Source organism: Phalacrocorax carbo, chromosome 16, assembly GCF_963921805.1.
Source record: "Phalacrocorax carbo chromosome 16, bPhaCar2.1, whole genome shotgun sequence".
NCBI classification, from domain to species: Eukaryota; Metazoa; Chordata; class Aves; order Suliformes; family Phalacrocoracidae; genus Phalacrocorax; species Phalacrocorax carbo.
In genome coordinates, this window is record NC_087528.1 from 8,874,261 (window position 1) to 8,898,846 (window position 24,586).

The 24,586-nt window shown below is 41.8% G+C and overlaps 1 protein-coding gene across 2 annotated transcripts in view; it reads right to left on the minus strand.

Moving 5' to 3' along the window:
• RPTOR (regulatory associated protein of MTOR complex 1) overlaps positions 1 to 20,920 on the minus strand; it is a 166,609-nt gene extending 145,689 nt beyond the window's left edge. For both annotated transcript variants that reach the window (XM_064467458.1, XM_064467457.1), the window contains exons 1-3: positions 20,212 to 20,920; positions 5,339 to 5,441; positions 2,018 to 2,100 (exon numbers count right to left, since the gene is read on the minus strand). In XM_064467458.1, the coding sequence (XP_064323528.1) occupies positions 2,018 to 2,100; positions 5,339 to 5,441; positions 20,212 to 20,373 (348 nt within the window). In that variant the 5' untranslated portion in view covers positions 20,374 to 20,920. The remainder of the gene's footprint in view (positions 1 to 2,017; positions 2,101 to 5,338; positions 5,442 to 20,211) is intronic.
• Positions 20,921 to 24,586: the final 3,666 nt, after the last annotated feature.

Sequence of the window (24,586 nt, forward strand, 5' to 3'; positions counted from 1 at the left end):
GAAAAACACAAAAGTAAATTCTCTTGCCTTAAATATACACCATATATGCTTCAAGACAAGTCCTTATATAAATATACTTACAAAACACTTCAGAAAAAAGCATACCCACAGACAATTATCCACAGATTTAGTAATGGAAACATCTCACCACTTAAACACAGTAAGTTGCATTCTGGTAATACATTCAGCTTTTACTGAATGATAAACTCAGTTCTAGTCAATCAACCCTGAATAAGGGAGCATCATACAGGCAAGAGGTAAAGAACCAGTATGAACTCTATTCGCATTCAAATTGCTCTGAATATAATATTACTTCCATCAAGTTTGAATTAGAAAGTAGAGGAGGGACTTGGAATGCATACAACAAACTCCTTCACCAGCCGCCTTTAACACTACACATGCCCACAACCCTTTTTTTGGTGAAAAATACTCTCAGCAGTGTCTGGCAAAAGAGAAGTTTATATTTACTACTGCAAATATAATCTCAAAGGCACTGGTCCTTTATCTGAAAGTATTAGTCCTTCACAAAGGAATGGAAAACAGAGGGGAACAAAACCCCCAAGTTCCCCGTCGCCCTGCAGGAACAGGGACATACAGAGATTCTAGGTTCCAGACCCAAACAAAACATCAGCAGTGGCAATCTATCTTTAATCGATTCTATAAAGAAACAAGTAAATGAATGTAACCCATCACAGTTTAAATAGAAGGACTGATTAAAAATACCTAAGGGCACTGCTAACACACAGGCCTTCTCAACCAGTCGTCCTATACAGAGGACAAGAAAGCACCAGAACTTTCCAACTGCAGACCACACTCTTAAGCGATATACTAACAGACATTGTAGAGACGGTTGGTAGATTATTTATACATTAAATAAGGTAGTGAACAATGTTAGAAACAGAAAATGTAGTCCTGGTGCTGACAAAAATGCACATTATTATTATTACTAAGGACAATCTAAAGGAAGGGAAGAAACAATGTCTCCTTAAAAAAAAAAAACCAAACCTGAGGACCGTGTTAGTATGCATGCCACATCATAAGGAAAACAACTATTAATGCAAATCTGCAGGTAGGTTCTTTCAGTGAAGTTACTATTTCTGTTTGGGTTACACATTACATGTTATAATGATACATTTATGATTTAGTAGTCAATAGTCCAGGAAATCTGAAGAGGAATATTTTGACCCAAGCTGCCTAGAGGATACAGGTAAGGACACGAGCATACTGCAGAATATTAACAGTGAGGACGATTCTACAGTTTGGGTTTTGTGCCTCTTTGGAAAATGCTGCAGACTTCAAATTTCATTCTTCAGCTCTTTCTGTAGTTTATTTACTGAGACACATGAAGCTATGGGTATTGAAAGATCCAGAAGCAAAACACTTCCCCAGTGTGAAAGAATGAGATGTTACAAAACAGGAAATAAAGAAACATGCAAGCAACTGGCTATTTAAGTTCTGCTTTGTGTTACTACTATCCAAAACATTCATTTTCAAAAACATACGCACACATTATACTTTAGTTAGATTAGCAGTTACCAAAGCTCTGAAATTATGTTTTACCACAAAACCAAAAGCCTTCCTCAGCTACTAACTGTACACCATTGATCTGTTCTGAAGGATAAAAACCGTACTGAGTGCTGGGGCGCATGGCTTCGAACCAGCTGAGGCCAAGCACTTTTTCACAACAGAAGAAACTATAAACTCAGAATGAGACACCTCAAAAAATACAATAAAGTCAGAGGAACCTAAATTTAACAACAAAAAAAATAATCACTGTAGGACTTAGTACTTTAATACCCCAGCCACGATCAAAGAAAGTGCTAACCAAGAGGGGCATCGCCTAGACAAAGTTTGACAGCTTGCAAGAATTTATTCACATTGATGGATGAAGGATCACCAAATGCTACAAGACCACCATGGCACAACAGACATATCTTAGTTTTTAGTCTACACTGAATGTTATCGCAAAGGTGTATCAATATCTATAGGTGCAAAGGGGAAGACAAGGAATACTTACCCTTGGCTGCCAGTTTTCATACTGCTTCTGTAAATTTGCACCAATGGTTTCCAGAGCTTTTTGAGGACCCATTGACAGAGGATCTAGGAAATATAATACCCATGAGTATGTCTGACCACAACTGAATCACTGAGCTTGACAAGAAGCAAAATTTACTTCCAATTTGATGTGCATTTAAACTTTTAGCTTCTCCACATTGTTTCTGTAAAATCCAGACCTACAACCTGGGAGACCGAAGTCTACGTTGAAGCATGAACACCACCGCCCCTTGCAGAGGAAAGAAGCCAAAAGCTTTCTGCACCTTCGCTCTCCAGTGTCCTCCTTGCAAAAAAGATCACTTAGCAATGTTTTAAAGCAGGTTCCTTTCATGCATTCAACTTCAAATTCATAAACATTACATTCTCCATTGAATTTACTTGGATACAATACCCAAAAATTATCCCCAAATTCTTCACTCAATTAAAAACCATGAAAGACTGTCAAATTCAGAAAAAGATTTCTCCTGCTAAGATAATAAATACAATTTTGTTTTGAAAGACAGGAAAGGCATAACATGTTTCTTTTAATATTGAAAAAAAGTTTTCTATAGTAAATAATGACAAAAATTTAAATTGGTTAAATATTTGATGATAAACATTTTTTCTTGACAAATGCAAAATCCTGCTTCATTTACTTCCATTGCTACTGCTTCAGAGATTATACGCCACTTGTAATTTTTAAGAAGTTAATTTTATCACTACATAATTACAATCATCCATACACACTGATACAATTTCAGCTTATGTGCTTTATTCAAAAAGCCATGGCCATATAATTGACACTATTAACAAGTTTCAAAAAATCAAGAAGCTAATATTTTGCAATTTAATATAAATTATTTTAAAAGCATTTTACCAAATCAAGTTATTTTTAAAAAGTCTTTACAAATATTCTACCTTTCACTCTTTAGAAACAAAATATAGTGAAGTAGGATGGAAGCAGGACTTGGAATCTTATTAAATGAATAAAAGCTAGGAACTTATTTAACTTTTAGTACACTTTTGCGGAAAGATTTAAGGTAGCGTGCGTATACCATTGACATTCTTCCAAACAAACATAACCAACAGTAAATTTTTCTGCTCAGACTTCCAAGAACCTTGCCTACTTTCTTTGGCTCAGCTGGAGCTGGAGCTCCAGAAGCCTCGCCAGAACCGTCTCCAGGACGGAACGAGCACCCACTCCGCATCATGGACCCTGCATTTTCAGCACTCATTGACATACCTTTTAGTAACCTCTCTGTATTTTTTCATATCAGAAGTCAACCATATTCAGATCAGCCGCCTGTGCTGCTCTGAACTGCAATAGCCCCCTTGCTATTTAGGGTGAGTTTCAAGCTGATACCCTTGAGACGTTGAACAGTAATCCCCCAAAAGTATTCACACTGCCTCATAACATCTTTTTTCAGTTAATATGCCATTAGCTACTGCTCAAATTAAAATAAAAAAGAAATCAAAAATACACCATAAACACGTCAGATTTTTTTTTTTTTGAGTCCTTCAAAAGGACCAAACTGAACTTCAGAAAAAGAAGTTTAAAATACTTCACATGCACTTTGACAGCAGAGAAATTATGTTCATGGACTCTGAAGTGCCCTGAGAGTAATTAGCATTATTAACAATACCCTTTATACAAAAATAAAGTACACTGGTGCCATTCCAAAAGCCAAACAATGGAAACATTATCTTCCTAAATATAGCTCATGCCACCACAGTCATGACATGAGCTTTCAGCCTCCCTTCTTGAATGTATATATAAGGCTAGCAAAGGCCTGCAGATACACAGGCCAAGATACCTTCGGTGTAATTGTGGCATGAAGCTCTCCATGCCTTAAGCGGTGCCAGGTGGACACAGGTGTCAGCTAAGGCCTAATTCTGGAGAAAAACAAAACACTTCAGATGTTCTGCGGGTGCATCTGGAAGGTACAGTGAGAACTGCAACCAGATTTTGTCCAAGACTGCGACGGTCATTTGGTACCAGAAGCTGGTGATCTCAGCTTGGTTGTAAATAGCAGCAATTGCAGCAAAAATTATTTCCACACTTTCTTGCACATCTGGCAAAGATACTATGTTTCCACAGTATACACCATTGGTTTCTCCTGAGATTGTTGTATAGAAGAAAAACACAGTGGATATTTTAGCCATTACCTTTTTCTGGTATTTAAATATGGCTAGAAATGGAAATGAGTGCTTGTGTATATATACACACTAAAATTTTAATTTAAAAACTGCATTCAAAATTCTCTTTGTTGATGATGATCACTAATAACTTTGTCTTAATGACTCGGCAATGCTCCTCATTCTCTTTGCTCTCTACTTGTGCATCAATGAGAAATGAGAGCTGTTTTCTCCACTGCATAGATGTATCTGTTAGGGCATGCTCGTGGCTTTTTAACTGCTTTAAAGCAGTCAGCATTTTTAGGTTAAAAAAATGAGATACTATGATTCATAAAGCAGGTAAGGTAAGGTTAGAAACAAGCTGAAAGTTTTCAAAGGAATTCAGTTTATGCAATGATTAATTTGCTTCTGCAGCCTCTCATAAGCCCCAAAGTTTAGGATTACAGTGCTTTGCATGTTACTTGCTGAAGACTGAACATTTTCAATTCCCAGATTAAAAAAAAACTCTTAGAAAACTTTCTTACACAAGGTATTTCCTTCTAATATTACTTCAGATTTGCCTCATCTTGATAATTGGACTTGATCTCCAAAACCAAGGGAACTTCTCATTCCTTAACAAAAAACCAGGAATTTAGTCCAGCACTGCATCAAAGTAGCAAGCTCATGTGTTGGAACTGCTGGCAAGACATCCTTGGGAATAATTCCCAGTCTTCTGAATTCATGATCCCAATTAAAATAGCCCCAGAGCAGTCACCTGAACATGCAGTGAAGTCCGCACATTTTACAGAAACTTATTCCTCTGTTGTATGTTGCAGGGTAATTTTAAACCTTTGCAGATCAGAGTCCTCTAAAGGTGTTACTGCTGAGAGATTTCCTTAGATATTTATACATCTACAACAATTAAAAGAAAGCTAAATAGCTAATTAACAGCGCTTTTTTTTCCTCCGTGCTATCTCATTTTAGAATAAAGCGGCAGAGATGACCTATGGCAGCAGATACTGCCGGACACTTAATTAACTCAGACAGAATGAAATCAGATGCCAGATTTCCTTTTGTTCACCCTAGTTTTAAGTCCAGGAAACACAGCTTTGAGGTTACTATATATGCTCTAACTCAGTACTTATAAGACTAATACAGTTAACTGGAGCTTGGAGTTCTCAGGACTTACCGATCCAACACTCCAGACGGGCACAGGGAGTTGTTTTCACCACATCAGGAGGGTCCACACCGACATTTAGGCACAAAACTAAGGCAACACTAACAGTCTTCATCTGCAAAGACAGACAATAAAATGCTTACTTAGTATACAAACAAAATCAATTTTCTCTTGTGTTGAAATTTTACCACCACTATAACTTTTGAAAGGTTTCCACAAAGCTTTATCTGCTCTTTAATGTGGACTATTTTAAGCAAGGTGTGACTGATTAATTTTCCTTTTTTTTTTTTTAAATAGAACAGTACTTAGATTTTTACGTTACTATTTTTATTACTTCCATAGCCCATTCTTCTTTTATAGAGCATGGAAATGAATACCATGGACCTCTGCTACTCAAATTAGTCATTGTCCAACTGAAATGCATTATTTAAACATAAGAATGTGCTATTCAGGGTCCCTGATCAATATTAGAATATAACATCCTCTCTAGTATTAAAACTAAAAGCATTACCAGGGAAAACACACGCAAGTGACCAACCAAACCGTAACACAACATTTAGTCCATTTTTTGTTTTCTTCACATGTTAGTTATCCTAGATATTCTTATTTTAGGAAAAATCATCACTTGGCTCCCCTTCCCAGTCTTGCCTGTAGCTGCTGCTTCAGCATCAGCCCTGCAGAACTGACATTTAGACACGCTTCTTTAGCCACAAGGGGCACCACAAACACATAAAATCCAAACTTATCGATACCTATCTGTGACAAAAAGCTGCATTAAACCAATAATTAAGCACTATGGCCAGTTGAAAATATTGCTTGAAAACTATTATTTCACATCGTTATGCTCTTTTCTAAACTCCCTCATCCCAGTACCTAAACCAGAAAAGGGAAACAAAAGTAGTAACGTGGCTTACGGGACTTCCATCAAGTGTTCAGCACTCCCTCGCCTGTCTGAAGCAAGGCCACCCTCATCTCCGTTTCCCCAGGGTGCTCATTACAATTCAGAACATCAGGCAAAAAGCAAAAGTAAAAAATCCAAACCCCACACTAACAGAAAAAGCTAGAGCCACACAAACGCATAATTTATAAAGAAACTAGAAACTGGAGCAGAGAGACACTATTCACACCAAGAAGGTGGCGACAGGCTCTACATCAGGACAGAAATTCTGCAGCGCCTGCTCACTCCCGTGTCTATGATGGGGAACTCGGAGTAAAAAATTAGCAAGAAATCTGGTTAATGGCTTCATCCCAAACTATGTTCTTGCTAACAAAACGCTGCAATCACGTAGGAGTTATTCATCCCCCTGAGTTAACAATGGGGAAGCAGCATTTTGCAGAATACAGATGAAAACAAGAGTCTGACTGGGGATTCCTTCACTAGCATTTCACAAGGGTCCCCAAGGGAGTGCACATAGATGGAGTGAAAAGGTCTACAGCTGAAGTTTAGCACTAAGTACACATGCAGTAAGAGTACTTGATCAAAATTAAGAACAATACAGAGTAAAAGTATAGTTACTGGTAAAATGAGGATCAGCTGCAAGACGCAGCTTGGTCCTCCAGAGCTGCAAGCAGTCAGGTAGCCCCAAGGCAACACCACCAAGGCTCAGATGACTGCAACCAAACCCAGGGGCTCCCCATGGACATCTGTGCTGACAGCCAACCTGATTCATTCCTCTCCCACTGGAAGCCTTTTCCATCCTCCTCCCACTTTATCTGCTTCTCTTATCTTTTGCTTTCATCTCTCTTTTCCCCTCGCTTTCCTTCACTTATTTTATCAACAGCAAACTGCTACCCTCAAAAATAAATTGGGCCAGCAATTGTTGACGCTCTTCACATTGCTCACACACATCCTACCCTTCCCTCTCATTTTTTGCTTTGTTTAGAAAATAGTTTCATCTGGACACAGGCAAACTGCGGCCCTGGTTTTCCAGAACCCAGCACAAAGGTCTTGCTGGTAGTTACTACAGTAACGACGCCAATAAAAGCCATCCTACGACAGCTACAACAAAACCCCAATACATTTGTAAATGTAACAGGCACACATGCCATCGTTCACAAGAAGTGAGCCCAGTTAAAAAAAGTTTTTTTGACATCCAAGTATTGACTGATTTACCTCCCAGTCCAAACACACACGGAGAATTCATGACTCACACAAGACTTCTTCCCCAGCTCAAGAACCGCATACTGCTGCACTAGGAGTTATTTTCAGGAAATAGATGCATTGAGGAAACAGCCTCACATTGCACCAGGGGAGGTTTAGGCTGGATATTAGGACAAATTTCTTCACCGAATGGGTTATCAGGCACTGGAACAGGCTTCCCGGGGAAGGGGTTGAGTCACCATCCCTGGGGGTATTTAAAAGATGTGTAAATGGTTTAGTGGAGGGCTTGGCAGTGCTAGGTTAACAGTTGGACTCAACTTTAAAGGTCTTTCCCAACCTCAATGGTTCTATGATTTTTTAAGGTAACAAAATAATACCCAGCACTAGTAAAAGGAAGAATAGTTCCAAAATTTTTAATTTTTCCATTCATCCAGTAAAAAAAAGTGTATGCTTTAAAAACAGCCTGATTTTTAAGGGTGATCAGATGATCAGAGATGACCTGGAAGCTCCACACACCTTCAGCTACCAGAACATCCATTACCAGGCTCTGCGAGCAGATTAGCTCATACATGATGCAGGCTGCCGTATGTGAGTGGAAATGGATGAACACAGTTCCCTTCAGTCTTAATACCCAAGGGACAGATTTTTAAATGCTTTCTACCCAGTAAAGCAGATGTCTGGCACCCAATACTTCAGTGCCTTATTTTCCCTCAGCAAGTGCACCTGGCTTTCTTCCTGCTCACCTATTTCACGTACAGTATTGAATATTGCAGCAATGAAAATATCATGTTAATTCAATATTGCAATAAATACTTACTACAACATGCAATTTGAAACCTTTCTGTTCCTTTCAGGAAGACAGCAAAAGATAAGGAAAGAATTTCATTAGAAAGCAACACCTTTCAAGATTATTTAGTGTCATCTTTTCCTGCCTTCCCTTTCCCAATACCCATCAAATATGCTCAAAACAGTAAGAGGTGCACAGTTCCTGTTGAGACGTCTGGCTTGACCCACCTGTGCACTAGGCAAAAGTAAGAAATTAATCACATTTAACAGAAGATCTTAAATAGGTAACCCTTCAAGCAGCACAGAAGTGTTATGTACCAACTAGGCATATTTGTTGAGAATATTAGTGCTCAGCAATATGATCTAGGTGAAGAAAAAAAAAACCAAAACACCAACCAAAAAAAAAAAACAAACCACCAAACCCACACAGAACCACAAAACATCTGAGCATTACAGAAACGCTTGCACTGACTGAGCTCTAACCTGCAGACAAGGACACCTTTTCAGTATGCTACAGCCACTGCCGGCTCACACAGCCTCAGAAAGAACACGGTGCTGCAGGGTTTTAAAGAGCACAAACATCCCCAGAAGTAATCACATGCTGGTAAACAGGCACTAAAAACCCAGAAGGAAACAAAGAAAACTACAGGACAAAATAACTTATTAGAAGCGAAACCATACAAATCATTCTTTCAAGAGAAACTATCCTGCCAAACAATCTTTTCTGTCTCATTTATTTATTGTTTCCCATTTGTGGCCTAATACAGACTTATTTTTCAATATTTTACTAGTAATGTCTGATCTGTGACTTATGCTGAACGGGCTGATATTTATTTTCTATTCCCAAGTTCTGTGTTTTAAATAAGCATTTCTCCTTGAAAACAGACAGCAAACCCGTAACAAAAAGTAACAGTCTAACTGAACCCAAAGACAAATAGGGTTATTTCCCCCCTGCCTACCTCCCCACAAAGGATGTAAAGTATTACACTTCACGACTATTTGTTCTGCTAATAAAGAGCACATCTTCAGTAAGAATTACAGCGCTCTCATACTCCCCTCTGACTCCTACTCAACATCCATCTATGATGTTGAATCATTACCGATCAAAAGAAAACCCAAGCCCAAGAAACCGAATAATGCTTTTCACATTTCTAAACTGTTCTGGAACATACTACAAGAAACTTCGTAGCATATTTAAAGCTTCTTAATACAAGAAGTACTAGGACATTCTCATCTGTCATTAAGACAGTGGAAATTTTCTTTTCTACGTTTCAAGAATATATCCACCAGAATATATTTCAAGGGATTTTTATTAGAATTAAAAAAATGAAGCATAAGAATATTTGGCAAGCTTCTAGGAAAACCAATATCCAAAATGCTTTCTCAGCAAAGGTTCAAGCTCAAAACCATAGGAGCACTTACTGTGGACTCTTCTCTAGATAGTATAATTTGTATGTTTAAAAAAAAAAAAAGAGATACAATTCACAACTTTGTATTGCATCCAATTTAAAATTATTTAATAACTCTGGGTCACAAACTGCAATACTTAAATGGCAAAATCCACCCAGGCAAAAAACCTCTTCCTGAGAAGTAACGGTATTGAATTCAAACCCAAAATCCATCAGAAATGGGAGTAAGCAAACAGAGGTAGTTCTGTGTCTATTCGGAAGAAAATATGCTTTTATTAAAGCATTTGACATTAAAATTTACATATTATACTAAAGATCAGAGAGCTCATAAAATATTTTTAATTCACCTCTTATTTCATTTTGAGACAAAACATGTCTGCAGATGAGAGAGTAACATTACTTGTATCTCAAGCTAAAGTTAGTGTGATTTGATTTCTGCAGTTTTCCGCTACAGAAAACCATTACATTACCATCATGTGAATGGTTTTGATTGAAAACCTGAAGTTTTATCATCACAGGGAGCCCAGCTTATCCTATTGTAACACACCTGAAAGTAATTCCAGTCCAGACAGAACTGAGACACTCCGTTTCATCAGTTACTAAAGATTTGTTACAGCTAAGTAAGAATGGGGTTAGCAACTAAAAAAGTCATATCTGTCTTATCTTCACATTCAAGTAATGCCAAGAACAAGTCAGTCAATCAATTTATGAGAAAGTTCGCATTTTGCGGTAAGACCTTCACCTGACATTTCAGAATGGACATTTTAAAAACACATAAATATTTTATTTCTACAATGCAATTTTCAAGCTGAAAAATTTCTGTTTAAACATTACACAGATGAACACTCAACCGTTATAACCCGCCTGGGTTTGTGCCAGTAAGTTAAAATTGGTTCTGTGAGTTAATACAAACACAAGATTAAGTCAGCATTAAACATAAAGTATATGCTGCTACATTATTTTACAGAGCTGAGGGTGAACTTATCAGCATTAAATACAAATACTGGGACAGATTTCCAGATTGAGAAATCCTCCTGTCTGTCTCATTCAGGAATCCTCACTGGCCAGCAGGCTCAATTCTGCCTGCTTGTTCAGTAAATTAATTCCCTTCCTAAAGACTTTTTTTGGACATTTTTCTTTATATACATTTACAAAGATTTAGTACAAGCCTCTCAACCAAAGGGCAAAGCCAGCTAGGTGTTCCACAGATAACTCTAAAATGTTAACTGTTTTAGAGACATGCCATTAAATACTTCAGCAAGGACTTCTCTAAACACTGAGCAGTAACAGCAATATTTAGCAATCTGAAACATTGTTCTCCCTTCAGAGTTTCAGTTACAGATTATTCTGCAACACCCAGAAAATCATATTTTCTCTTTCCCAAGCTTTCACACATCGTACCCACACCTGGCAGGCTTTCTCACAGCAAGGTGGCCTCTCGCAGCAAGCTGCATGCTTAACTGGAGTGGGGTTCTTCTGGGGGTGATGGGGCTCATGGCAGATCAGCCCACGGGAGGGGATGGCCGTCTTCCCATTTCAGGCTCCCAGCTACGAGGTGACAGTGGCAACACTTTGTCCAGGTGCTCTCTAACAGCACAGGCATCATTTCCAGGGCTGAGGCACAACACGCACCACTGAGTAATGCCAGTTTGCAAATCAGCTGGTGGAAAGGCTGAAATTTTTGAACTGACAGACAAAACCTTGACTGCCCTGGTCCACTTGATCACACAACCACAGACTAAAACTAGGAAAGGTTTCTGAAGGAAGTGACTCAGACAGAACTTATCCCACATGTACATGACTTATCTCTACCCAGCGAACAGGCAGAAGGAATATAGATCCTTGTTGCAAGAGTGGAGCCTGTCTGACACATTCCTCTTTGAGCACCACATTGTACGAGATGAGCAAGACTTGATTCTCAATCATCTTTTTAAATCTGCCTTCCCTTTAGCAGATCAAGTACCAAAAGAAGAGAGATGTGCCAGCCCTCTTCAGCTCACCTACATCATCTGCAAGGTAAAACATCTAAAGAGGAAGGGTTTCCAGTTTCAAGGAAGTTTTGTGGGGTTTTTTTAATATAAAGTTTAAGAGAAATAAATTGTTATGAACAAAAATCTCAGTGTGCTTCTTCACAGCAATAAAAATAGTAGAATGGAAAGAAATACTTCAAGTTAACATTAATAATTCAACACCTCTGCAGGTCGTCTTCAGCTATCTGCAGCCCAAAAGGTCGGTTCTTGCTGTGAATGTTGTGACAGCACACACTAGATTACTAGATCAACTCCTCCTTAGTGTTTGTTTTCCTTTGCTAACCTCTGTATTCTGCAATACTACTATGAATTTTCTTCAGAGGTTTATTATGTCCAACATGTTCGTTTACCCAGCAAATGCAGCTACTACACAAAGTTCAAGAGCAGTCAGTAACACCAACACAGCTCCTCATAAAACAGACTTTTAACTGCTGGCTTCACTGTTTACTTTACAAGCACTGCATACACTTGTAGATTAATTACTACTGTCAATCAATACCCAAGACATACATACACACTTTCTCTTTACCAGCTCCAAGAACAGTGTGCATCGTCTGCCTGATAGGGAACAGTATCCGTCGAAACACTATGGCCCAGCGACCTCAGCTTCGGAAGGTGCCCTTGGAGATCAAATGTAATGGTGCATGACAGAACTGCTCTTCAGATTGAAAACTACAAAGTCAAGTCAACCGATTCACTCTTCCATAGCAAAGCATCAAAATATTGCCTTTAAACCACTGCTTAGGTGCATATAATCAAAACAGTGTTTTCTTGTCCCTGCCAATCATTTCTTATAAATCATGAAAAATAATAGGAAGCAAATATTTTATTTCTATGAACTTTGCTTTCTTTATACAATATGCAAAAAGAATCAACAAGAGGCATTTGCTAGATGTTAATTCTAATTTGATCTGCAACAACAGCTTTCCTTTTCACCTCAGCACAACTCTCTATCCGCTTTGCATTCTGTGCAGGCTTCTCTTCATCATTCCACCACATTCCCACTCCCGTCTAGTGCTATCTTTAAAATGGTGTCCATCTTCCTATGCATTGACTTACTTCCTCGCTTTCCTTACAAACTAGTATTTCAAATTATTCCTGGAAGACATTTTTAGATCTTTAACAGGTCAATACTATACAATACAATGTATGTATACAACATACATTTGATCAGGAATCATACTACCCCCTTTAAGTAGAGTCCCTGAGCTACGGCCAACCTCACTAAATTAATATAACGTTTTAAAATAGTAAGTTTCCTAAGCTTACAGGAGCAAGTAGGAGAAAATTATGCAGGTATAATTTCAGCTGAAGTGTCAGGAACATAAAGATGAAGATGTTTGGTTGTATTTGAGAGCCATACAGTACAGAACGCTGTTGTCCTGCCTAATATAGGCTCAACCACTGATCACTTCAAGGGCTTTAAACTTCTTACTGCCGATGTGCCATGGAAGAATGGGAGAGAGAGAAGACATCACTAAGGTTAGACAATCAAGCTTCTCAGAGCAAATCATGCTGTAGACTATGCCCCTTCTTGAGGCTTTGTCAGACTATAGGGAAGTCAAGCAGAGGGACAGCCACAAACGCAGAGCTCCGCCCAGGCGCAGGGAGGGATGGAATGACTCACATCACCGCTTCTACCATAGACTGTTTCGCACACCTCTGAGGCACTGTTCTGCGGAGTACAGCACTAATTACGCTGCCGCTCTCATTCCCTACCCAACAAAAGCTACTCCAGCTGTAGATCACCCTGCCACAACACAGCAAGAATAAATAAATAAATACAAATACAAAAGTGAAAATACCAGTGAGGGTGTCACTGATAGAAGCACTGAGGCAAAAAGGTAAAGAGGAACTCTTCAGGCCCTGAGCCCATCTGCCTGATGTATCCCACATCACAGCTTTGTATTAAAGAATGCCCCTAACAGGAATCTGGTTTTGTTAAATATTTCATTAGATAATTTATTTAAAGTACATTCTTTACAGAAGAATGGAAGAGCAAGACTAACATCTTGAGTTAATCAAATTTACTTGGAAATGCCAGTTGAAGCTATGAGACACTGAGAACAATCAATAGCCTCCCTCAGATATCCACAGCCATGCTATGCTAACAGTCACCTTTGGAAACCTTCAAGGGTAGAAGATCAGCACAGCAGCAAGCCAATTAAAACAACATCTCAGAGAGAAAAAAACACAGCCAAAATCCCCAGACTTCCCGGAAGACATACATAACCCACAGAGACAAACAAAAATTAAAACTCCAAGGAAGCCTGGTGCCCTTGAATTTCTCTATCTACACAAAGGCAGAGAAGTTTAAGAACCAGAGAAGCGTTAACAAAGCACTTCTAAAACATTCACATAACCTTCAGTCTCTCAACTATCGAAACATACAGAATGCCAGAACAAAGAAGTGGTAGTTGTCAGCAGAACAGATGTTTCACAGCTTTCTCCACAAGAGCGTCATGTGAAGCAGCCCGCTACCATCTGGCAACTCACCACTGCGCTAGGGTTCTACCAATGTTTATTAACATTTGCCACACTTGAGAAATTCAAGGAAAAGCCTCATACAATGATAAATATTTTTTAATTAAAGTATGCAATTTGCAATAATAATCCAGCACTTATGGAAATCTTTCAAGGTGTGTATTTTTTAATTGTCTGCTATTCACAGGCCTTCCAAATTTCTACGAACATGCTGGGGGACAGGAGGGTAATTAGCCACCACAACATATATGTTGACTCTAAGTAGCAATAATCGCCTAACTCCTCTCCAAATACCATATGCTCAGTAGCGCAGCAACACCAGTCTCCAAGACTGCCCTAGTCTCCAAGACAAAAAAATGAAGCACGTTATATATTATATTTATTCTCTCATTGCATTTTCTGAAGGGCGAAACACAGATCTAGTTATTTTGTGCCATTCCAATTGCTAACAGTGAAGTCTCTCCCCACTCTAAAATTATCTTTGCACGTGATAAGGTTGTCAGCTCCTTTCCCACACATTACACTGAACTTCTATCACTTATTACTCACATTGCAAATGTAATTACAATGAAGCACTCTCAGGGAGCTATTTAAGGGAATGAGACTCCTGGACATTTCTGTATATTAAGCCATTAAAATTTTAGATTTACAAAAACTATTTTCTTTCCCACCTAACTGGTGGTAAGAAAGAAGAAGCAGAAATTCACAAATGTACAAATACGCATTTACTCCCTATGTTCAATCATCATAAAAAAATTATTTATTATATTGCAAGAAGTCATAGAATCATAGAATCGTTAAGGTTGGAAAAGACCCTTAAGATCATCAAGTCCAACCGCTAACCTATCACTGCCAAGCCCACCACTAAACCATATCCCCAAGCACCACATCTACCCTTCTTTTAAATACCTCCAGGGGTGGAGACTCCACCACCTCCCTGGGCAGCCCGTTCCAGTGCCTGACAACCCCCTCACAACAATATTATGAAGAATCAAATCCTGGATATGTTCAGTATAAGAAATGGCATAAGCTAATGGAGTTATCCTAATGCTCTACGTAAGCTAATTAAGTATACAACAGATGATGCCCTCCATAGGAAAATACTAAATTACCACATCATCGTCCTACCACCAGTGTGGTCTGATTAAAGTTGACACAGTAGCTGTGGTATTGCAAGAGATTAAGTAGAGTGTTCATGGGAAGTAGGATTGCACTGCCAGTAACTACCAAATAATATTCCTTTTACATCCCCTAGATCTCAGATGAAGTGAGACAATTCACAGGATGAGAGAGAGGTTGACAGAGTTGAAGACTTCAGTGTTTCTTATTGGTGTATAAAGGTCAGATCTTTTTTCTTTCAAAATACGTGACTAGCTGTACTCTTCAGAGCTGTTAATCAAAGTCCTCTCTCTGCTTAGACATAACAACGTTTGTAGACAGTGGTAGATAGAGCACAAGCTTCCCAACTTGATCCAATCAATACACAACCATCTCAATTCAAAGTGATCTTTGCTCTAGGTAAGTGAAGATACAAATCCATAACTTAGATGACAGTGCTCATTACTTACAGCAGGGAGTTCAGTTTGGGGAGACACTGGGGGTTTTTTGTTTTGTTTTTAAAGACATTTGTAAACCACCAGGTGCCCTATGCTACCACTCAATTCACACACCTCACGGGACAGCAACTGCCACTTTTAGTAACTATTGAACTAAAATGGATTTCAAGCACTGACCTAGAAGAGAGAGATTCGCACCATTACCAGTTCTCAGGGCCATGCTACAGCATCAAAGCAAGGTGCTCTAAGCTGGTCTTCCTAGGAGTTTACCTTCATACCAGGGGAAGAACAGAAACTACGTATCATTTGGGTTAGATCCCAGACTACTTACTGGGTTATAAGTTTCATGAACATGGTTGATAGTCCATGATCGTGCATAAGCAAACAGAAGACAAATATTCAAGATGGAAGAAGCCAAACTGAAGTGAAGGCTGCTGCCAAATGACCAACCCCCACCCTCTCTCCCCACAAGATTCCTGCTGCCTTATTTCAGCTCACAAGAAACACACTAAACCAGACTTAGAAGAAGGGGCAGATGAGCCTCCAGCACTCTAAGAGCAAGCAGTAGCCAAGTCATGTCCATTACAAGAGCACCTCGAAAGCTTCTTTAGATTGAAACAACTATTTCAAGCTGAAATGATGCGTACTGTCCTTCAGTAATTTCCTTTGACACATGAAACATTTCCCATGCAGGCAGGTAAACTCTGCTTGTCTGAACTAAGCACATTTGTATGCGGTCCTGCTTTAATCTGCTTTTCCATAGAAACCTAATCGTGTATTCCTCTTCTCATAAAAACAGGATTTAATTCTCACTCAGCAAGTTATGAGGCAGCAGGAAAAAAATGTTAAAGTAAAACTATTACAACCAGCTTTGCTGCTCTCTGCTTATTTTAGAAATCAATATAAGTAGAGCAAATCTTAATTTAAATATTCAGAATTTAGTAGCAACTTGTCAGTAAAACCTGGTGTATTTGAAATCCTTATTTAAATCAAGTTTCATTATTTGGTTGCTGCTGAGGCTGTGAGATTTAATTCCATACACAAAGCATAATTCCAGCCCTCCTGTGTTAAAAATATTCTTTAAATAAATAATAGATCAAAGCAGTGTCACTTTGATGGCATATGTAGTCCATGAAAGCAGGAGACGAAGGATTAAATGTTTGCAGAGCAGTCTGTTTGGATGAAAGGGGGGGAGGGGGGCAAGTGAATGTTTAGTTATTTTATCTAGATTTACCATTCATTACTTCTCTTATTTGATTCTTCCCTCTTTAATATTAGAGTCCTGCCTTCTACAGAACCTTCAATTTCATATAAACTCTGGGTTTTTTCAAAGCAATGAAGCAAGATGAAAAAGAGTCATTCCCTTCCCAAACCTTAGTGAATCATTTCCTACAACTGTAGTGAAGCTAGGATGACTCCCTAGGACTACTCAAGACGATGAATAAAGGCAAAATCCGTCACTGCCTGTGGTTTTTCATGATTCACGGGAGAAAAATGCCAGACTTACCTGCAACTCAGGCAAACAGAGACTTGTTTTGGTTAACCTTTGAGAATTTTTTGATTTAGACATAGGCTGCTGTGTTTAAATACAGATAATAGTTCCCATTCTCAGCTTTGACAAATTAATTTATCAAATTCAAAATAATGGAATGCTTTCCATGCTCTCATCTCACACCAAGAGATAGATCCCCTCCAGTCCTCAAGAAAATCTCTTTCAATAGCATCTGGAAGATAAGAGCCTAACTGAAGTCAATCAGACCTGGATTGGAAGAAGCAGAAGAGACAAGAAAAGGGTGGTAAAGTAAATTGGGGAATGCAACAGACCTGCAGTCAGATTGAGACCAGACAGAAGTGTCTATGTGTTGCTTTCCATCTGATTAGCAGCTAAAGACAGACACCAGAGGCCTTGAATGCTGACCAAAACAAGCACAGCTGCAACACAAGATTCTGATCACTGGGGAATAATGCTCTAAAGCAAGAAAAAAAGAATGAGAAGAAACTTTCTGAAGATGGGTAAAACAATAAGATGAAAGGAATAAATTAATGTATAATGCCAGAGAGCATATAACAAAACAGGTAAATGAAATCAGAAAAAAGAAAAAGAGTTTAAAAAAGTCAACAAAAGGCAGTATACTTCCTGACAGTAAAGGCTGACAGATTACTGCATATCTTCCCTCACACTATTATTTCAAAATGCTTGATTCTTGCATTGAGTTCTTGCATTTTTATGACGGCGCTTGTGGTTTGCTGACAAACCTGTGACATTCAAACTGTCATTGTCAGTTGGTCTATGCGAAAACAGCAGCAGCATGAACTCGCAAGCTAGCCTTCCACCTTCTGTTCATGTAACACAAGGTCAAAACAGATTATATGACTTTATGAACTATTTTGCAGGATTAACCTAACTTGAGTTAGCTGGGGGAAAATATTTAACAAACATCATTTTCCATACAGAATTCTAGACACCCCAGCCTGCAGACCCCTTCCTTCACTATTTGAAGTTCTGGTAAGTTTGTTAGATCACATCAAACCCTAAGGAGACATCCAATAATAGCTCAAAAGTTGAAAAAAATACAAGACATGAAAAATAACTATTAAGATCTAAAAGTAACAAGACTGAGCATCCTCCGATCAGCTTCTCTTCCTCGCACAGATGTCCTTATGTGCTTTCTATATATTCCTATAAACCTGTTCTTAAGCAAAAAGGAATAATACACAACAGAAGTTTCTCCAAAAAATACCTGATGAAGCTGTCCAGATACATGTGACCTGTGAGCAGAACCACTGAACCTGATACAAAGACAAGTCACTCGATTCAAGCTGACAGTTAAAACAGAAGGACTACACAGAAAATTTCAGATTTACCCTTATTTTCTTAATTTACAAAAATAAGACTCAGTATCTTGCAGAAATATTCAGGGGCCGATTTTGGTAAGCTCATTCACAGCAAGACAGCACACTATTTCATAAGAAGGACACCATTCGCAGCACAGGGGACTCACTAGAAGAAACTGCAACTCCATAGAAGTAAGGACAGTAGGAACTGTAACCACCGCTCTCATCTTCATTGAAATTATTCTCTTTGGTTGTAACATGCATATGAAACATTTAACAACAACACAGAGAAGACAGCTTATCACTACGGCTTTACTCAAGCTTTTGCTATACAACCTATCGATTATCTCAATCAAGTCAATGTCATCCCCGATATAGAAATAGACAACTTTGCAGATCAGGAAGCTTCACAGGAAGGCAGCGGGATCACTAAAATAGACAAGCAAGCTCATCACACCTCCACAATCTACTAGAGAAAAATCTCTTTGCCAAAACCCTTTAAAGAAGACATACCACAAAACTTTGTGCTCTGTGGCTCATTTAAATTACATCTAAAAAACCCTCAATTCAATCCATTAATGATCTGCGAAGTCACATTTTTGATACATAATTCTACTCAGTCAAATGACTCTGGTTCAGCCAGAGCCTTCCCCAGAACTTCCGAGAACTATGACCCTTTAGGTGAACACTCTTCTAGGAACATTTAGACTCATGTATAGCATCCTCATGTCTGGTCATAATGTCTCTGCAAAGAGATTATAGGATGGAGTTTCAACAGCAGTTCCCAAGTTATTCCACAGCATTACAGGAGGGATCATAAACATAACAGAGATTTGTTCACCAAAAAGCATACACACTCATAAACAAGAAGTTATGGGCAAAACAGCTCTGAGATGCAAGGAATCCGGTAAACCAAAGCAGATTCCAAGAACAGAATGTGGGGAGCTGATCATCCATGGCATTTCTTAGGTGCTTTGTTTGCTTGCTTTTAACTCACACATTTAAGTTGGGGCATAGGCGCAACACAGGATTCAAGACACTGTGGCAGGGATCTTTCTTTGACACACTTGGCTTTAGCAGTTTAATATGCAACACATATTCAAACTAAAGAGAAGCACCTTGCTTTAATACAGTAAATGCTTCATCTAATAACTGTTTTCAGCCTCCAAAATCACATAATCTCAGTTTCCCCACACGCAAAGAATGACTTCATTTTATATTCCACATAACATGCTGGTGGCAAACTTCAAAACCACAAAGCTTCCCTACATCTTCACCACTAGACAACCGTAATGACTACATTTATTGTACCTTATGCTTGCATCATTAACCTCCTGATCCAGAGAGCTTTTTAAGGCCTCATTAATTTTATTGTCTTGCCTGAAACACACTAAGTACCCAAATTTCATTTAAAGAGCTTAAATGAGGGAGCTACTTACTCAAAGAGTGTATTACCACGAGCTTGGAGTTACTTTTGACCCATCTGCATGTTTACTTCTTCTAACTCCATACAACAGGCACACAAACAAAATGCAAGTTAGACTACTGGATCAAATACCCAGAGTTTGATCAGACAACAAACTGCTGCTTGAAGTACAGCAGCTCTCTCAGCACTTACTCCTCCCTTTTCATCACCTGTCCCCCCCACTCCTCCTCCAAAACTCATTCTGCCCTGGAGCATTACCCGGTCCTTCATCCTCCAGCTCTGAGCCAAAGACTTGGAGCCTTCGATCTTCTCGCAATGCCTTTTCTTCATAAAGGCCAGAGGCAAGTTCCAGTCAGTCAGGTCAGACTCATCCTCCTCCCCAAGCCCCAGAAGAGGCGACTGCAGCATCTCAGACTCCATCAGAGGGGAAGTGCCAGGCAACAAGTGATCAGCAATCTCCAGCCCAGCACGCAGCGGAGGCCGAGGGATCCCTCCGGCAGGCGGAGGCGGGCTGGCGGGGGAGGGAGGACGGGGCAAGGGCAGAGGGAGGCTCCTCTCCCAGGTGTGCAGGTAAGGACGAGCCCGGGGGAAGCAGCGCCTTCCACCTGGCGACTCTCCTCCGCCGCCGCCGCCCACAGACAGCAGCCCCGGCCGGGCTCCGAGGAAGGCGGCGCCTCCCGGCCCCGCGGAGGGCCGAGGTGCCGGTGGGGACCGGGCCCGGGGCCTCCACTCGCGCCTCTAGCCCCGCGGGCCCTGCACTCTCTGCGGCGGGAGCCGCGCCCGGCCCATCGCGGCTCCCAGCTCCCTCGCACACCGGCGGGCCGAGGGCGGATCGGCGAGCTGCGGACCGGGAGCAGGCAGGAAGCGGGAGGAGAATTAGAGACTCGTCCCGCGGCGCCGGAGAGCCCGACTCCTCTCACCACCACATCAAGGAGGCGGCCATCTTCCCCCAGCCCACAATGCACCGCGCTACGGGCCGCCGCGTGGGACAAGCCGGGCCGCCGCCGTCCAGCCGCAGTTACCATGGTGACAGCGCGGCCTGTCCCGGGCCTAGCGCCGGCCGGGCGATGCCGGGAGCCTTCCCGGAGCTCCCCCGGGAGCATCTCGGGAGACGCAGGGCTTAAAGCAGGCCGCCCTCATCCGAGCGGGCGGGGATCGCCCGTGTGAAGGTCCCCGGCCCTTCCCCTGCCGTGCGCTGCCTCAAGATGTCGGCGGAGCACGATGGCAGCCCGTCCAGGAGGGCCGCCCGGGGTGGGGGCACCGCAGGCCGGGCGGGTTTGGGGCTGCCTCTGGGGAAAAGGCGTTTCAAAGACAGCCCAGGCAACCTTGGGGATCCCAGCCCAAGCGTGCCTGAGAGGCTGCTGCAGTCGGAGGGCAAGGGGCTGAGGCACAGCAGCACGAGGGACAGCGGGGTTGTCTGTCCCCAGCTGGGGGCTGAAAATCCTCCACTGCTGCACACAGAGACCAAAAGGGCAAGATTATCCTCCCCCTCTACTCCGCCCTAGTGAGGCCACATCTGCAGTGCTGTGTCCAGTTCTGGGCTCCCCAGTTTAAGAAGAACAGGGAACTGTCCAGCACAGAGCTACCGAGCTTATCAGGGGACTGGAGCATCTCTTTTCTGAGGAAAGGCTGGGAGACCTGGGTTTGTTCAGCCTGGAGGAGAGAAGGCTGAGGGGGGATCTTATCAATGCTTATAAATATCTGAAGGGCAGGTGTCAAGGGGATGGGGCCAGACTCTTTTCAGCGGTGCCCAACGCCAGGCCAAGGGGCAACGGGCACAAGCTGGAACACGGGAAGTTCCCCCTGAACATGAGGACAAACCCCTTCCCTGAGCGGGTGCCAGAGCAGGGGCACAGGCTGCCCAGAGAGGCTGTGGGGTCCCTTCCCTGGAGACATTCACCCCCCGCCTGGACGCGGCCCTGTGCCCCTGCTCTGGGGGTGCCTGCTCCAGCAGGGGTGGGACGGGGTGAGGTCCAGAGGGACCTTCCAACCCCTGCCATTCTGATTCTGTGATTTCGTCCATGCCCTCTGCATCTTTTAACTGCCCCGCCAAGCTCCGTGTCCACCATGGGCTTCTTTACTGGGAGCCATTGGAAGCAATGTTCTAGTTTCCTCCAGGGATTTTCCCTCCTGCAGTGCTGAAGGGACAAGTTCATTGATCACCTTCAGAGTGCCAAAAAATGAATACACACACAAAAAAAATCTACATGACTTAGGTTTCCATCACTTAAAGCAGCACAAGACTGACCACACGACATACCAAGCCTTCCAGACCACCCTGCCCTACAATTACAGTTCTGATGATCTTCATCGTAAACAGAAATAAAATCTGTGATGTCAAGCTCCTGGCTCTGAGCAGCATGAGCATTGCACTGGTGTGTCCCAGTGACCCCAGCCACACCCTGCCATGGCACCGACACAGGTATGATAGTGCCCATCCTTGGACCTTAATTCACTTTCAGTTGTGTCGTCGTTTATACAGGGGTAAAACAGCAGAGGAATGGTGAAACTGGACAATAGACTCCAGCAGAATTATGTCTGATTTACGTTCACTCTATTATGAGGAAAAGCAAATGTACTATCTCAGGAATATATCCTCTTTGCTATCAAATAAACTGAAGGTTAATGAATATCAAATATTGCTTCAAATGAAGTTCCTCAGAGTGTTTGCTCTTAGCAGTAATCAAGTCCAGCTGCATTTATATCTGTAATACTTTAAACGTTAAAATTATTTCAAAGTAGAAAACAAAGAATACATGTATAATTTGATTTATAAAATAATATTAATTTTCATTAATATTTTCAGTGTGTTTACATTCATGGAATATTTTAAATGTGAAGACCATTCTCCTCAATAGACTGGAAAATAATATTTCTTGGAGGCTCTGGGGTGGCCAATGTTTGCTTTTGTTCCTTTGATTTATCGACTGAGCTGATTCATTGCTTTACGGGTGCTTTATGCTGATGGCTGATCATAACTACATGATTGTTACTAAAATGAATTGCCGTGGCATGGAAAGCACTTACGATTGTGTTTATGCTAACCTTTAATGATTTCCCCGTAGCAGCTACACAAAATAGGAGTAACAATCCCAACACACCACCTGAAAGAATTACAGCTGCTGAGCACCCAGGGCAGCTAATCCAGTGCCGTGGCTGCACAGATGGACCCTCGCGCTGGGCAGCGCAGGTCGCTAATCCCAGCTCTGGACGGCTTTAGGGAGCGTGTGCCAGAGCCAGCTCCTGCCCCACTAGAATGTGCTGCTGTGCAGCTTCGGGAGCTGCCACCGAAAATACCTTTGAAGGACAGAGCTGCCAGAGGGCAGAGAGCACAAATCTGCCTCGCTTCCCACATACACAGCTTTAAAACGGTGATTATTTAAGATAAGGACCGTGTGTTCTCACGGTTGGCCAGGTGAAGTCCACAGCCTGTGCTGGAAGAACTGCGCAATCCCCCGTCCCCTGTGCAGCCATGGCTCCCTCTTTATTTCAGGGACTTCTCTGAAACACTGCCCTGCTCCCCTGAGACTCTTGGTGCTCCCAGTGCCTTCCCCCATCCACACCAGCACCTCTGCTCAGTTCCACCTGGTAGGGGCTCTGGGGGGAAGGGGACGGGGAAGATGGCAGGAGAAGGACTCCTCAGAGCAGAGCCAAAGTGATGGTTTGGCTGTCGGGATGAGAACCAGACAGCGAGAGCAGGCTGTCAGCAGACTTCCCACACAGCTCTGAATGCACCAGCTCTGACCTGCAACGCTCCCATTTTCCCAGACATGCACTTCCCGGGAGGACCTCAGTCTAGACCTGTGGCTCTCCACTTCACTGTTCCCGTTGTGGATCCACCCTGTCTGCTTTAATTGCAGCCCTTCTTGTCACTGCTGGTCAGGCTTCCCCGTGCTGCCAGCTGCTCCATACCAAAGGCAGCACGTGATGATGCATGTCACTGCCGTCAGGACCCCCGGTTTCCTTGCAGGGTCAGCCCTCTGGCCCCAGATCTGAGCAGAATAACTGACAGATTACAGTTATTCTTTCCTTGGAATAATGGGCTGATAGAAGGTCCCTTCACACAAGCGGTTCTTTATGCTGGCAGGATAAACAATTGCAGAGTGCTGGCTTAGCAGCCCTTTATGTTCATGGATCAAGCTGTATGAAACTTCCCACAGAAGAATAAAACCAGACACGCTTATGGGGATGCCTGTGGACACAGATGCTCATAGGTACACACCTGCTTCAGGCTACGTGACCAGTCCCCATCCTCTCCAGCAGAAAGCTCAGGGGCAGTTCCCACGCTGGTAACGTGGCTGCATGCACAGGCTCTTCTCACAGTTTTTTGAAATATTTCACAAATATCCCTCCAGTCTTTGTATGGTGATTCAGGATGGAGCCTTTTCTACCCCCAAGGGTTTGCGTTGCGTTGTTGGGGCATTGCAGAAAAGCCAAGCAAGAGGAACATCAGAAAGACTGGCTGCCTGGAAAATAGGGGGACCTCACAGGCTCCGTATGACCTTCCTAAGGCTGCGGTGCCATTTCTACAGGTGATAAAGCACCATAAGAGCCTGCAGCCAGGAAGCACTGCCTGCATGGGCAGCGGCTCGGCCAGGAGTGGGCGGAGGCAGGGCATGATCAGCGTCTGCGT